At 35.6% G+C, this 17036-nt stretch overlaps 1 protein-coding gene and 1 pseudogene across 1 annotated transcript; both read right to left on the bottom strand.

The window, feature by feature from the left end:
* Positions 1-803: 803 nt before the first annotated feature.
* Positions 804-10989, bottom strand: LOC145783469 (uncharacterized). The gene is made up of 3 exons (XM_082595354.1): positions 10459-10989; positions 5501-5506; positions 804-2136 (listed from the first exon to the last, which is right to left on the bottom strand). Exons 1-3 carry the CDS (start codon positions 10812-10814, stop codon positions 1269-1271), a joined length of 1230 nt encoding a protein of 409 aa, XP_082451480.1. The 5' UTR covers positions 10815-10989; the 3' UTR covers positions 804-1268.
* A 906-nt stretch (positions 10990-11895) lies between these two features.
* Positions 11896-16443, bottom strand: LOC145783641 (uncharacterized; annotated as a pseudogene).
* Positions 16444-17036: the final 593 nt, after the last annotated feature.

The following is a 17036-nucleotide window of genomic DNA, read 5'->3' as shown; positions in this document are numbered from 1 at the left end:
CTGTTTCAACATTTATAAAGCTTATACATCGTTGCTAAGCTATCAGTAGCTTGCATTAGTGAATTACCACAAACAAGGTAATGTGTGTTCTGAATACTGCCATCTAGCAGCGTAGCCAAGGGGGGTTTTTGGGGGTTTCAATTATTCAATGGTTTGCATTAATTCAATGTTTGTCAGGTCTACTGCCACAGCTCACAACACATGCCTGAGAATGAAGAAGAAAGTGAAACAACAAAGGGCTATGCAGAAAATATATGCTGCTGACAAGCACAAACACTTAGGAATTTCAGCACACCAATAAACCATTTTTACTAGTTTAGTGTTTTTCAAGAGCACTATAATGAAACTAAGCTGCAAATTGTAAAAAATTTGCAACTTTTCCAGAAAAATATGAAAAAAAACAAAAAAACGCGTGTTTTTTTTGGCCCAATTTTTTTTTTTTTTTGCATTTACAACTCTAATCGTGCGGCATTCGTGACAATGCCTTCAGAACCACAGAAACTACAGTTGATTGAACAACGTTTCCATATGCTGTGCAGCAAATGCTTGCATATGAGGCTGTGTGTGTGCAAGCGTTGGTGGTTGGGTTTAGATGTTAAGCCTCCTTGGAACAAATCATTGTGTAATTACTAGCTTATATTAAGCTATTTATCAGATTTTCCTAGATAGTTGCAGTAATAACTTAAGCATATTTGTCTGATTTGAGATAAGATTTTCCATTACAATGCACTGGAATTTCCTGCAACTGTTTATTGGTTGTTCTTTGCAAACAATTTGATTCAATATATTTGAACACAAACTAATATTAGCATCTGGTTCTTTTATTATGATGCAAATATGTATCAGATTTATTGAAATCTGAATAACAAATTAAATAATCCACCAAATAATAATCTTGGTTATTGATTTTATCAGTTGAACCATAGGCATACGAAGCCAAGCAACGAAGCCGATTATTACGAAGCCGATTATTATATTTACAAAAAACACAAAACTACGCAACAGTTAAATATCGAACGTTTTCGACATCACAAGATGTCCTCTTCAGGAATAATATACATACAACTTAACTACATCTGAATAAAATACAATGGTTAACTAAACCTATAAACAGGAAAAAACAAAAACTGCACAGTACTTCTGACTTCTATAAACTGCACAATACTTCTATTTTATCAGCTTCACCAACTTCCAGCTTCACAGGAATTGATTTATGTTGATTCATAATAAATGTTTTAATAGCATATAGCTTGAATTTTAATCAAAGATTAATTATTGTGAAGTAAAAACGTGTGAATTCGCATATGATCTTTCAGGTTACCGACCCGTGCAAACGATTTTTCACACACATCACATTTATATGGCTTTTCACCAGTGTGAATTCGCATATGACGTTTCAGGTTACTGACAAGTGCAAACGATTTCTTACACACATCACATTTATATGGCTTTTCACCAGTGTGAATTCGCATATGATCTTTCAAGTTACTGACCAGTGTAAACGATTTTTCACACATGTCACATTTATACGGCTTTTCACCAGTGTGAATTCGCATATGATCTTTCAGGTGACCGACAAATGAAAACGATTTCTTACACACGTCACATTTGTATGGCTTTTCGCCAGTGTGAATTTGCATATGATCTTTCAGGCTATCGACCCGTGCAAACGATTTCTTACACACGTCACATTTATATGGCTTTTCACCAGTGTGAATTCGCATATGACATTTCAAGTGACTGACCTGTGCAAACGATTTCTTACACACATCACATTCATATGGCTTTACACCAGTGTGAATTCGCATATGACGCTGCAGGTTACCGAGGAGTGCAAACGATTTCTCACACACATCACATTTATATGGCTTTTCGCCAGTGTGAATTCGCATATGACCTTTCAGGTAACTGACACGTGCAAACGATTTCTCACATACGTCACATTTGTATGGCTTTTCGCCACTGTGAATTCGTATATGATCTTTCAGGCTACCGACCTGTGCAAATGATTTCTCACATATGTCACATTGGTATGGCTTTACACCAGTGTGAATTCGCCTATGACGTTTCAGGTGATCAACCCGTGCAAACGATTTCTCACACAAGTTACATTTATATGGCTTTTCATCAGTGTCACTTCTCTCATGAATTTTCAATTTCACGACTTGTTTTTGATTGTTGATTCCATATGGTTCACAATCTTCAAGTACTTCAAGCTTTAGTGGAATTGTCTCACTTTGATTCATGTTAAAGGTGAAGTAAATAATTGATTTGAATTAGTGATGCATTAGCCATAGTTGATCAAACAAAATCAATTAACTTACAAAGTAACAAAAATATTGCAGGATAAATAGCCTATAACCTAAAACATAGGTAACAAACTGTGAAAAATTCAATATTGGCAAACAGTATAAATAGTCGAATACTTATTTCCAAAAATACAGCAAATTAAGTTGTATATTCATAAAAGCACAAAAAATGCGCACAAAAGTGAAATCTTGAAAAGTAATAACTATATTATGCAAACTTTTAACAAAACCACAGTCTTTTATTTCCATGTTACACAAACTAATATGAAACATAATTGAATTAGCTTATGGCGCTTCAAATAATTAATTTAAGAAATGGTTTTACACACATCGCAGACAACATTTTTTTCACAAGAATGAAACCTCAACTTAAATGATGTGGAGATGATTTACAACATATACTGTACATCACACAGAACAAAGCACAAAGAACACACACAAAAATATAATCCTAACAAACATTATTTCACAAATTTTCAAAAGCGAAAGCACGATTTTTCATTTCCATAATGCACCAACTAATATACCGTAATATGATAAAGCTTTGGTAGAGAGTTTGCTTTGTTGAACCATAGAGAAATAAAACATAGTAACTTTAGCGGATTTAACATACTTTATTTCACACAAAATATAACATAATTAAAAAAAAATAAACTCAAACTCTAACGTTTTCGACACGTGCGTGTGTCCTCATCAGGAATTAAATCTGCAATACATAAAATGAAAAATCATAAGATAAATTTGACTATGCACTGTAACTGTAACGACACTCTGGACTCAAAGCACAAACTGAACAAATGATATGAGAATGATTGTGAGTAAATTATGCGGTGGGAAACAGATCACGTTAGGTGTAGACTACAGGCATTGAACAAAACAATTAGAACACACACAAAAGGAACGATGAGCCACAGGCGAATAACTGCCAGTTGAGAGATGGATTGTTATGTTTGATTCTTAAGGCGTCCATGATCTTAGTCTGAAAATCAGATCTGCCTCGAGAGATGATTTTAAATTGGTCGACCGAGAGATTGTCAGTGCACGTTTCACAAGAGGCGATGTGATCTTTAATTGCACTTTTTTACTTAAACCCAAACCTACTTTAGCACTTAAACCCAAACCTAACAACTAAAAGTGCAATTAAAGTATTGAAAAGTGCAATTAAAGTATTATTACTAATACTATTAACAAAAAGTGCTCAATGCCAAGCAAAAAGCCATGCAGAGCGAATTACATCAAATCGAGGATTAAATGACAGAACGAGCCAAGTCACCCAAAAGTAGTTTTGAGAAAATGGCATTTTAAAATTTAAAAATTTTAATTTTAAATTTGAAGTCAAACCACTCTTTTTTACTGTGTGACTATATTTTGGACCTGTGACGGCAAGTCGGCAATGATGACAAAATGAGCTATGTCACATTAGCTCATTTTGTCAATAGAGATGGTATAGAAGCAGAAGCGGCACAATGAGCTATGTAGCAATAGCTCATTGTGTCGTATAGCCCTCTGGACTTAGTTTAAAATGAGCAGTCAGTTCTGAGAAACCTGTTCAGGCTAGAACTTAGCTCTTTCTGTCAGTAAAAATACGGGGCTTGAGAAACACTTTCTAGTATCTGTAGTATTCATGAGTCCCTTTCATTTATATTCTCATATTGATATTGCATGAACCGTTGTGTATTTATGTTACTTCGCACATGTAAACGGATTTCAGAATTATTAAAAAGAAACTGCAAGCAAGCAAAGTGTACTAGTGAGTAAAGGCAGAACATTATAACTGGCGACGAGTAGAGTATCAGAAACCACGTAAACACATCAACGTAAGACAGCAAGATGACTGGTCTTTCGCAAGCATTTCCATCTTTTGAAGAGGGTGATCCTTCATCAACTGGACAACGGTGGAACAAGTGGGTTTGTCGCTTAGAAAACTTCTTTATTGTCAATAAAATTAAAGAAGATAAAATCAAACGAGCATCTCTACTGCACTATGCTAGTGTTAGGTAAAGTTATAAAGATGTCGAACAGCCAAACACTGGTAATGAAAATGATTATGAGGCTGCCAAACAAGCCATCAGTAACTACTTCAAGCCTCAGATAAACATTGACTATGAAGTGCTGCAATTTCGTGAAATGGCACAGTTGCCAGATGAAACCATCAATCAGTTTTACGCCAGACTTAGAAAAAAGGCTCAAACTTGTGATTTTGGTGGCGAAATTGACAAAGAAATTAAAAGGCAAATCATCAGCAAAACTTCTGACAAAAAGCTACGCACCAGAGCTCTAGAAGCAAAAAATCTGAATCTAACAAATTTGCTTGAAATAGGAAAAACCCTTGAAACTTCACGACAGCAAACAGAACATCTTGAACAACAGGCTCACAGTCAATCACAATCGATCAACAAAATGCACAAACTCTCAACAAATAAACAGCATTCATTCAAGCCAAAACCTACTAGGCCAACACAACTCAGACAGTCAACAAGCATCAGCAAGTGCTATTTTTGCAGTGGCAGTTATCCTCATGCTAAGGGAAGGCAGTCATGCCCTGCATTTGGAAAGACTTGCAGAAATTGTGGAAAACTAAATCATTTTGAAAAATGCTGTTTAACTAAGCAAAAACAATATCAAAGAAATGTTAGAGCTACATCTGAACAGCAAAGCAGTAGTGACACATCAGATTCTAATGAAGAAATTGCTTATGTATGTAGAGTAAATTCAGCAAAGAATCCTACTACAAATCTAAACATCAATGGAAAAAACATCAAATTTTGCTTGATTCTGGATCATCAGCTAATCTCATTGATGAAGAAAACTTCAACAAAATACAATGCAAACTTTTCAAAACCAATGTTAAAATTTTTACATATGGTTCTTGCAAGCCAATGAAACTACTTGGCAAATGTCATGCTGACATAAAGACAAAAAATAAATCAACTTATGCCACATTTTATGTAGTGGAAGGAACACATGGCTGTTTGTTGAGCTACAACAGTGCTGTTAATCTAAACCTGCTACACATAATCAATCAAACTATCACTGGTACCAATTCTAGCATCATTAACAAATATGCTGACCGTTTTCAAGGCATAGGCAAACTCAAAGACTTCAAAGCCAAACTCCACATTGACAAATCAGTGATACCTACAGCTATCCCACACAGGCGAATACCATTTCACATTCGAAAAAAAGTCAACACAGAACTGAAATACTTGGAAGACCATGATATAATTGAAAAAGTCAATGGTCCAACACCTTGGGTATCCCCCATTGTCACACCACCAAAACCAAACAACCCAGAAGAAGTAAGAATCTGTGTGGACATGAGAATGCCAAACAAGGCTATACATCGTGAAAGACACATCTGCCCAACTGTGGATGACCTTATTCATGCACTAAATGGAGCCAAAATGTTTTCAAAGCTAGATCTGAACAAAGGATATCACCAAATTGAGTTGGATGATGACAGCAGATACATAACAACATTCTCAACTCATAATGGGTTATATCGCTACAAACGTTTAAACTTTGGCGTGAGTTCAGCAGCCGAACTTTTTCAAAAAACCATTCAGCAAGCACTCGATGGCTTACCCGGTACACTCAACATTAGCGATGACATCATTGTCTATGGAAAGACTGAAGCAGACCACAACAAGAATCTTGATGCTTTATTGCAACGATTGCGAGAAAAGAATCTCACTCTGAACAAAAGAAAATGTGAATTTAACAAAACAAAATTGGAATTTTATCGATACACATTTTCTGACAAAGGCATTTCTGCACAAGACACCAAAATAAATGCTATAAAGAATGCTGCAACGCCAAAATCAGTCGGTGAAGTGCGAAGTCTACTGGGATTAGCAAACTATTGTGCAAGAACAATCAGAAACTTTTCAACAATCACTCAACCGTTGCGAGAGTTAACACATCAGAACACAGAGTGGAAATGGACTGCTGTGCATGATGACGCAATACAAGCTCTCAAAGACAGCCTGACAGGGAATGAAGTCTTAACATACTTTGACCTGAACAAAGAAACAGAGCTTATTGTAGATGCCAGTCCCGTAGGACTTGGGGCCATTCTCACTCAACGAAGCAATGTTAACGAACCGGCACGGATTGTTGCATACGCAAGTAAAGTTCTCACCCCTGTCGAACAAAGATATTCTCAAACTGAAAGAGAAGCACTAGCAATTGTTTGGGGCTGTGAACATTTTCATCTGTATCTACATGGCATGCAAAAACCCTTCAATTTGATTACAGATCACAAGCCATTAGAACTCATATTCAGAAATGCATCATCCAAGCCTCCAGCAAGAATTGAGCGTTGGAATCTAAGATTGCAACCCTACAATTTCATTGTGACGTATAAACCAGGAAAAGACAACCCTGCTGATTACATGTCTCGACATCCCGTGGGAAGCACACATTGCACTTCATTGTGTGATGCCACTGAACAATATGTGAACTTTATTTCTCAATCAGCAATTCCACTAGCAATGACAATTGATGATGTCAGAAATGCTGTCAAAGGTGACGACACAATGCAGAAAATCATCAACATCATCAAAAGCAACGCATGGAAATCTGCTATGCAGAACCCAGATCAAGACATCAAGCCATACATTCCTATCAGGAACGAGCTGACATTAACAAACTCTGATTTGATTCTTAAACAGAACAAAATCGTTATGCCGCGAGTGTTAGAAAAACAAGCCGTAACTCTTGCACATCAAGGACATCAAGGCATCGTGAAAACAAAAGCTTTGATTCGAGAAAAAGTTTGGTTTCCTGGCATTGACAAAACTGTTGAAAACGCTGTTAAAAATTGCATTTATTGCCAAGCTGCAACCGTTAAAAACACTGTTGAACCATTAAAAATGTCACCATTGCCTAACGCACCATGGACTGAACTGTGTATTGATTTTTCTGGACCGTATAACACTGGTAAATACTTGCTAGTAATTGTCGATGAGTACTCGCGATTTCCTGTTGTAGAAATTGTCAATTCTACCAAAGCTTCATCTGTGATACCGGTAGTTGACAAAATATTCTCAATGTTTGGAATTCCACTTGTGCTTAAATCAGATAATGGCCCGCCATTCAATAGTTACGATTTTAAGCAATTTGCCCAACGTTTAGGTTTCAAACATCGAAAGATAACTCCGTTGTGGCCGAAAAGCAACAGCGAAGCTGAACGCTTCATGAAAACACTTAACAAATCTGTTCGCATTTCAAATGTTCAGCACAATTCATGGCAATCTGACTTGAATAACTTTTTGAGAAATTATCGAGCTACGCCACACTGCACGACCAGAACAAGTCCCGCCGAACTCTTGTTTGGGAGGAAAGCTAATATTACTATTCCTCAAGCTCTCACTACTGTAAATGACCAATCGTTGAGAGAGAAAGACACTCGTGCAAAATGTAAAATGAAAAAATATGCAGACAAACGTACACATGCTAAAAATTGTGATATTTCAATTGGTGACTTGGTTTTGTTGAAAGTTAAAAGAGAAAGTAAACTGTCACTCCCTTATGGATTGCGTCCTTACAAAGTGACCAACATAAATGGTTCGATGATCACTGCAAAAAAAGGTTCTCATGTGGTCACAAGAAACTCTTCATTCTTCAAACCAGTCACAAATGATCTTTGTATAGATTGATGACAAGTATGTTTGATTAATTCTTGTTCTGTGTAAAACTGTAATTCGAGTAAGCAACGTTTTGTTATCATCAGACTGAAAATTTGTGACAACTATAATTTATCGCACTCGTTATATAAAAAGCATACCCCTTAATCCAAATCTACAACTTGGGGAGGATTGTAGTATTCATGAGTCCCTTTCATTTATATTCTCATATTGATATTGCATGAACCGTTGTGTATTTATGTTACTTCGCACATGTAAACGGATTTCAGAATTATTAAAAAGAAACTGCAAGCAAGCAAAGTGTACTAGTGAGTAAAGGCAGAACATTATAGTATCTAACCACAAAAAATGCAAAAATGGACTTAGCTCGTTCTGTCATTTAGCCCTCGAAATATAGTTATTACTCTGCAAAATTATTTACTTTATTTGAATAAGGATCTTCTGATGATCTCCATATCAGGGTGAAACAGGCTGTAAAGGTTTTAGAGAGTAATAACTATATTAGAGAGTAATAACTTTTCTTGCAAGGTTTAATAAATTACGGGGCAAGTGGTATTAAATTTAATCACGTGAAAAAGCAGTTGTATACAGCGATCAAAACACCAGCCCACTCAATCGTGATGTACAAAATGTAAAAAGAGTGAACTGAAATGACAACACACACAACAGTTCATGCCATGTGCATTCGAAACATGGCGCAAACGAACAACCTCAATACAGCAACATATTTAGGGCTACTTTAAACATCACTAAATCACAGTGGTGTAGCCCAAAGAAAATGTGCGGGCTACTTTGAACACTGTGAAACCTAAACTAAACAGGCTATGCTATCTAAAACTTTCGTAATTACGATCGATATCCTCAACTCAAATCCAGTTTTCAATTATCTTCGACATGCTAATGAAATTGCAACCTTTTTCTAAAAAAACTGGTTTAAAAGCTCTTTTACTTTCAAAGATCGGCATAAAAGTTTCAAGCCTACTTAAAACTGTGGAAAAAATTGAAGTTTTCAGAAAATACTCTCAAAGCAGTTTTTACTATCAACAATACAATTATTTTGCCATTTTCGGAAAGGACAATTCATAACGATCATTTGATGAAGTTTTCCGAGAAATGCAATTTAAATTGTGCCTTTTACAGGCCTTAATACAATGGGTTGTCGGATTTTTAAATTAGTGTTCAAAGTTAGACTACAGTTCAAAGTAGCCCTGGTTGACGGTATTTGTTAAATATTTCATAGCTGTGTAGTGTGTATTGGCGGCACTTCCACACGACTTTCTATGCCTTTTCAATGTTTTTTTGCAAACTATCATTCATCAACACGTTTTTGCGACTGCTTTGCAAACAACATATTGACTAGTAAACGCATGGCCCATCAAAGGCTTGGGATGCAGCTCGCCAAGCATATATGGTTTTGTCGGCTAAATCGACCCACAGGAATTACAGTTGGACGCCAAATGAACAAGGTTTCAGTATGCTGTGCAGCTAATGCTTGCATATGAGGCTGTGTGTGTGCAAGGGTTGGTTGTTGGGTTTGGATGATAAGCCTCCATGGAAACAAAACATTGTGTAATTAGTAGCTTATGATCGACTATTTATCAGATTTTTCTTGAGAGTTTTAGTAATAACTTAAACATTTTGTCTAATTTGAGACAAGATACTCCAGTACATGGCTCTGGCATTTCCTGCAAGTGTTTATTGGTTGTTCGCTGCAGACAATTTGTTTCAATATCCTTGGAACACAAACTGATATTAGCATCTGGTTCTTCTTGATCTGGTAATTATATATCAGATATATTGATATCACCATTTAAATAATTAACCAAATAATTATCTTGGTTATTGATTTTATAAGCTTCACAAGAATTCACATTGAAGTCAAACTATATCAAAGGATTTGATATAGTTTGAATTTCAATCAAAGATTAATTATTATGAGGTTAAAACGTGTTCTCAACTCAACATTCATATAGCCTTTCACCAGAATGAATTATCATATGCAATTAAGTAACAAACAAGTATCAATAGGTGATCACATCAAATTGAAAATTGCTTACTACACTATCATAGTATCGTATATGCTGTATAATTTGAATTTCAATCAAAGATTAATTATTGTGAGATTAAAACGTGTTTTCAACTTCAGAAAATACCGCAACTATGAACAACCCCTGCCTGAACAACAAAAGACAAATGATTAAGAGTTATTAAACGGTATTAAAAACAAAAAAAAGGAACATTCAAATGAAAAAAACTAACAAATGAACAGTCGAAATTTCATAATAAAAAAATTGATGCAGAGTTGCATACAAAGTAATCAAGATCAAACAAAAACATCTCTTAATATTCATTCACCAAAAACAGTGGAAAACACAACAAATTAATCGCAATTTATCAGTTTACATTTAAGTGAATTATTGTATGGCGTTTCAAATGGGCAACACACGAAAACGCTTTTTCTAATACATTACATTTATAGCTATTCACCAGAATTTCTTCACATATGGCGTTTCAGGCTACCGTCGAGAGCAAACGATTTCTCACACACGACCCATTTATATGGCTTTGTACCAGAATGAATAAGCACATGCTTTTTCAGGTGACTGACCTGTAAAAACGATTTTTCACACACGTCACAATTATATGGCTTTTCACCAGTGTGAATCATCTTATGCCGATTTAAAATACTGCATTGTGAAAATGATTTTTCACATAAATCACACTTGTATGGCTTTTCACCAGTGTGACTTCTCTCATAATACTTCAATTTCACCACTTGTTCTTGGTTATTGATTTCATATTGTTCACAATCTTCAAGTACTTCAAGCTTCAATGGAATCCTTTGATTTCGATTCATGTTAAAAGGTGAAGTGAATAAGTGATTTGAATTAATAATGCATTAGTTGACCAAACAAAATCAGTTGTTAAAATACGGAATATATATATTACAGTGTAAACGTATAAACTGAAACACATTAGCTGCAAAAATTTATAAACTGTGAAAAGTTGAATAATGGTAAAGAGTAGGAACAGTCATATTCAAAAACAACACAGCTTAATATTCTATCTTAATGAAACCATAAAGAACGCACACAAAAATATAATCCCAATATATATTATTTCACAAATTATCAAAAGAGAAAGCACGATCTTTTATTTCCAAGACGCACCAACTAGTACAATATAAAAGAAATGCAGTATAAACTTCCAGTGGCTTATCACAACAACACAGGTTATGTGTGACTACAAAGGCTTTCTTTTGTAAATTAAGTTGTTTAATCATTCACACTGATGCGTTCTCTTCATGTTGGGGCGAATTAACAGCATCTCAAATGAGAAATAACAAAAACACATCTTTCACAAACTTCACACTTGCATGACGTTTAATTAGAATGATTCATCAATGGTTTCCTCGAACAACAAAAATGTGAAAATAGTATTTTATAATCAGAGGTGGCCATCCGCTACTTCAACCCGTTAAGTGGGTAATTATGTTTTTGCAACTTGTGTTGCAAACCTTGGATATTTCATTTGGCGACTCTAGCATTTTTGTCACATAATTTTTTCATTATTTGTTACATTTACCAAAAACAAAGGAAAGTATATATCATAATAATAAAAAAATAACAACAAATAAATTACTTCCTATGACTTTTCTCCAGAGTTAATTATCTGATCACGATTTAAATTGCTAACATACGGACACATTTTTTTCCATATGATGTTTCAGCCTTCCGATCTGTGCAAACTATTCCTCACACAAGTCATATTTATATGGCCTTTCACCAGTGTAAATTCGCATGACGTTTCAGCCTTCCGATCTGTGCAAACCATTCCTCACACAAGTCATATTTATATGGCCTTTCACCAGTGTAAATTCGCATACGACGTTTCAGGCTACCGATGAGCAAACGATTTCTCACACAAAAGTTACATTTCTATGGCTCTTCACCAGTGTGAATTCGCATATGACCTTTCAAGTTACTGAACCGTGCAAACGATTTCTCAAATAAGTCACATTTATACAACTTTTCACCAGTGTGAATTCGCAAATGATCTTTCAGGAGATCGATCTGTGAAAATGATTTCATGCACATGTCACATTCATACAGCTTTGACCAGTGTGAATTCGCATATGACGTTTCAGGTTACTAACCTGTGAAAACGAGTTCTTACAAACATCACATTTATATGGCTTTTCACTAGTGTGAATTCGCATATGACGTTTCAGGTGACTGACCTGTGAAAACGATTTCTCACACACGTCACATTAATATGGTTTATCACCAGTGTGATTTCGCATATGACGATTCAAGTTACAGACCAGTGCAAACGATTTTTCGCATACGTTACATTTATATGGCTTTTCACCAGTGTGAATTCGAATATGACCTTTCAGGTCACCGACCCGTGCAAACAAGTTCTTACACACGTCACATTTATATGGCTTTTCACCATTGTGAATAATCTTATGCCGATTTAAACTACTACGTTGTGGAAATGACTTTTCACATAAATCACACTTGTGTGGTTTTTCACCAGTGTGACTTCTCTCATGAATTTTCAATTTCACCACTTGTTCTTGATTATTGATTCCATATGGTTAACAATCTTCAAGTACTTCAAGCTTTACTGGAATTACTTCACTTTGATTCATGTTAAAAGGTGAAGTGAATAATTGATTTAAATTAGTAATGCATTAGTTGACCAAACAAAATCAGCTGTTACAAATATGGAATATATTACAGGGTAAACATATAACCTGAAACACATTAGTTGCAAAAATTAATGCAATAAACTGAGAAAAGTTTAATAATTGTTAAGAGTAGGAACACTCATATTCAACAATAACACAGCTTAACATCCTATATTCATGAAAGCACAAGGAATGCACACAAAAATATAATCCCAACATATCTTATTTCACAAATTTTCAAAGGCAAAAGCACGATCTTTCATTTCCATGACGCACCAACTAGTGCAATATAAAGGAAATACAGTATAATCTTCCAGTGGCTTATCACACCAACACAAGTTATGTGAAGCTACAAAGGCTTTCATTTGTAAATTAAGTTGTTTCATCATTTACATTGATGCGTTCTCTTCACGTAAGTGAAATAACAGTATCTCAAAAGAGAAATTACAAAAACATATCAATCTTTCACACACTTCACACTTGGGGTCTGCTACTATTCGGTGAGTCCGATTCGTAGAGTCCGATTCGGAGAGTTCCCTATTCGGAGACAGCCTTTTTCGGAGAGTTCCCTACTAGGAGATTTTTTGAAATTTTTTTTGAAAATTATCAGGAACCGTAGCCTAATTATCATTGCCGCTTTTACATCGAGAATTTCAACTATAAAAGAAACGATATTGTGGAATAAAATACAAAATTCTCTAGTGTAAATAAACAGAAGGCGTCGTTGGATTTAGAATTTTGTAATAGTTGAGGATTCTAATATATTCTAAGTTTGCATGCAGAAGGCGACGCAGGATACATGTCAATTTTATCTGAGCAAACATTATTAGTTCAAAAATAAATTTAATTCGCTTTTTAATCTTAAGATCTCAATGGTTAGGCCTAAACCCCACTCATCTAAAGCTTCGACTGTTTTTTTCTGCACAAATGCAACGTTTAGCAATGTTAAAACGATGTAAAAGCGGCAATGATGATTAGGCTACGGTACCGACGAATTTTCATTTAATTGTTCAAACATTTTATTTCTATTTTTTTCTGCACGATTTGAACGTTTAGCAACGTTGAAACGATGCAAAAGCGGCAATGATAATTAGGCTACGGTACCCAATAATTTAAAAAAAAAATTCAAAAATCTCCGAATAGGAAACTCTCCGAAAAAGGCTGTCTCCGAATAGGGAACTCTCCGAATCGGACTCTCCGAATCGGACTCACCGAAACGGACTCACCGAAACGGACTCACCGAAACGGGCCATTCTGTCACACTTGCATGACGTTTAACTAGAATGATTCATTAATGGCTTCCTCGAATAACAAAAATGTGAAAACAATATTCTATAATCAGAGGTGGGCATCCGCTACTTCAACACGTTTAGTGGGTAATTAAGTTGATGCAACTTGCGTTACAAAACTAGGGTATTTCATCTGGCGACCTCAGCATTTTTCGTCGCATTAATACTTCGTAGAGAATTGGGAAGTCTGCAGTATTGTATTTTGCTTATTTGTTGTTTTGATTATTCCGGAGAAGACAATATTGTCCTATTGTTTTCTAATGTAATCGCATTATCACTGCATTATTTCCATCAGATAGAAATTGTCATTGGAAACAATGTTTCTTTGTTTCCTCATAGTGCTGTTAAGCAGGGCTGTAGAATTGTAATTGGAAGGATTTTGACATATCTGGAGTTGGAGTGCTCAAAAAAGGCCGATTACGACTTGATACAAAACGATGAACAATGAAATTCTACATTATTAAAATTATTCCAATCTTTTCTCAAAGTATTGTTTCTTGTTAAATTCAAAACATGAAAACAAAGATTTACAAAAATTTTGCAAAAAACTTTCTTGACAACAAAAAGCAGATAACTACCGTAGTTCTGGTTACTACCATATATACTGAACTAGCTTTTTGCAACCTTGAGTACAACATTAGCATCAAACTCCATTTCCTCAAGCCATTTTTATAAGTTTTTAAAAAACACTTGAGAATATTAGCGATTAACAAGGTCAATGATTTCATCCGGACCTCATAACCATTGCTACCAAAAAAGTGGTGCTACCAAACTTAAATGTTTCAAAGCTGTGTATTGGCAGCACTCCACACGATTTTCTATGCTTTTTCGAAGGCTTTATACAAACTATCATTCATCAACACGTTTTTGTGACTGCTTTAATTTAACTTTCAGAATGTTTTCACATTTGACATCTCAGGCTACCAACGAGTGCAAACAATTTTTAACACACGTCACATTTATATGGCTTTTCAACAGTGTGAATTCGCATTAGAGTTTTCAGGTTACCTTACACAAGTCACATTTATATGGCTTTTCACCAGAATGATTTCGCATAATATGATATTTCAGGTGACCAACCTGTGAAAACGATTTCTCACACATGTCACAATTATATAACTATTTACCAGTGTGAATTTGCATATGACATTTCAGGTGACTGACCCGTACAAACGATTTCTTACACAAGTCACATTTATATCGCTTTTCACCAGTATGAATTTGCAGATGATCTTTCAGGCTACCGACTTGTGCAAACGATTTCTCACGTCGCATTTATATGGTCTTTCACCAGTGTGAATTCGCATATGACGTTTCAGGTTACTGACATGTGCAAACGATTTCGCACACATGTCACATTTATATGGTTTTGCACCAGTGTGAGTTCGCATATGATCTTTCAGGCCACAAACCTGTGAAAATGATTTCTCACACACATCACATTTGTATGGCTTTTCACCAGTGTGAATTCGCATATGATGTTTCAGCCTATCGGCGAGTGAAAATGATTTCTCACAAAAGTTACATTTATAGGGCTTTTCACTAGAATGATTTCGCATATGACATTTCAGGCTACTGACGTTTGCAAACCATTTTTCACAGACGTCACATTTATATGGTTTTTCACCAGTGTGAATTCGCATATGACGTGTCAAGTAACTGACTCGTGCAAACAATTTCTCACACATGTCACATTTATAGGGCTTTTCACCAGAATGATTTCGCATATGACATTTCAGGCTACTGACGTGTGCAAACCATTTTTCAGAGACGTCACATTTATATGGTTTTTCACCAGTGTGAATTTGCATATGACGTTTCAGGTAACTGACCCGTGCAAACGACTTCTCACAGATGTTACATTTACATGGCTTTTCACCAGTGTGAATTCGCATATGATTATTCAGGTGACCGACCAGTGAAAACGATTTCTTACACAAGTCACATTTATATGGCTTTTCACCAGTATGAATTTGCATATGATCTTTCAGGCTACCGACTCGTGCAAACGATTTCTCACACAAGTCACATTCATATGGCCTTTCACCAGTGTGAATTCGCATATGACGTTTCAGGTTACTGACCTGTGCAAACGATTTCGCACACATGTCACATTTATATGGTTTTGCACCAGTGTGAGTTCGCATATGATCTTTCAGGCCACAAACCTGTGAAAATGATTTCTCACACACATCACATTTATATGGCTTTTCACCAGTGTGAATTCGCATATGATGCTTCAGGCTATCAGAGAGGGAATATGATTTCTCACAAAAGTTACATTTGTAGGGCTTTTCACCAGTGTGAATCAGTTGATGCCGATTTAAACTACTATGTTGTGGAAATGACTTTTCACATAAATCACACTTGTATGGCTTTTCACATGTGTGACTTCTCTCAAGAAATGTCAATTTCACCACTTGTTCTTGGTTATTGATTCCATATGGTTCACAATCTTCAAGTACTTCAAGCTTCACTGGAATTGCTTCACTTTGATTCATGTTAAAACGTGAAATCATTGATTTGAATTACAGATGCATTAGTTGACCAAACAAAATCAGTTGTTACAAATATGGAATATATTGCAGGATAAATAACGTATGACCTGAAACACAATAGCTGCAAAAATGAAGGCAATAAACTGTGAAAAGTTTAATAATGGTTAAGACAGGGATATCTAGAGAAGGGGATATGAAGGTTTTTAATATATCTGACAGTAGAAGGGCTTCTGTTTATCGTAAATTATCTCTGTTTACCCTAAAATGACAATTGGCACCGATAGTAGTTTAATAAATCTTGTTATGATAATCTGCATTGCGCTATTAGCATCAGGCCTGGATACTCACTGCATGCTCATGGTTGCTTGTTAATTCAACTACTCGTATACTTGCTTTACATCTAGCCAACTGCAAAGGCTCAGGGTCTGCTACTATACTCAGGGTCTGCTACTATTCGGGGAGTCCGATTCGGTGAGTCCGATTCGGTGAGTCCGATTCGGTGAGTTCCTAACTTCTAACCCTAACTCCTAACCCCAAAACCGCAATGATAATTAGGTTACGGTACCCAATAATTTAAAAAAAAAATTGAAAAAGTC

The sequence above is a fragment of the Aplidium turbinatum genome, chromosome 14 (genome assembly GCF_918807975.1).
Source record: "Aplidium turbinatum chromosome 14, kaAplTurb1.1, whole genome shotgun sequence".
NCBI classification, from domain to species: Eukaryota; Metazoa; Chordata; class Ascidiacea; order Aplousobranchia; family Polyclinidae; genus Aplidium; species Aplidium turbinatum.
The sequence above is the reverse complement of the archived record's forward strand: the minus strand, read 5'-3'. Positions and strand labels throughout refer to the sequence as shown.

Excerpts from the sequence above, each read along its gene's own strand:
- LOC145783469 (XM_082595354.1), bottom strand. The coding sequence starts at position 10,814 with ATGAATCGAAATCAAAGGATTCCATTGAAGCTTGAAGTACTTGAAGAT.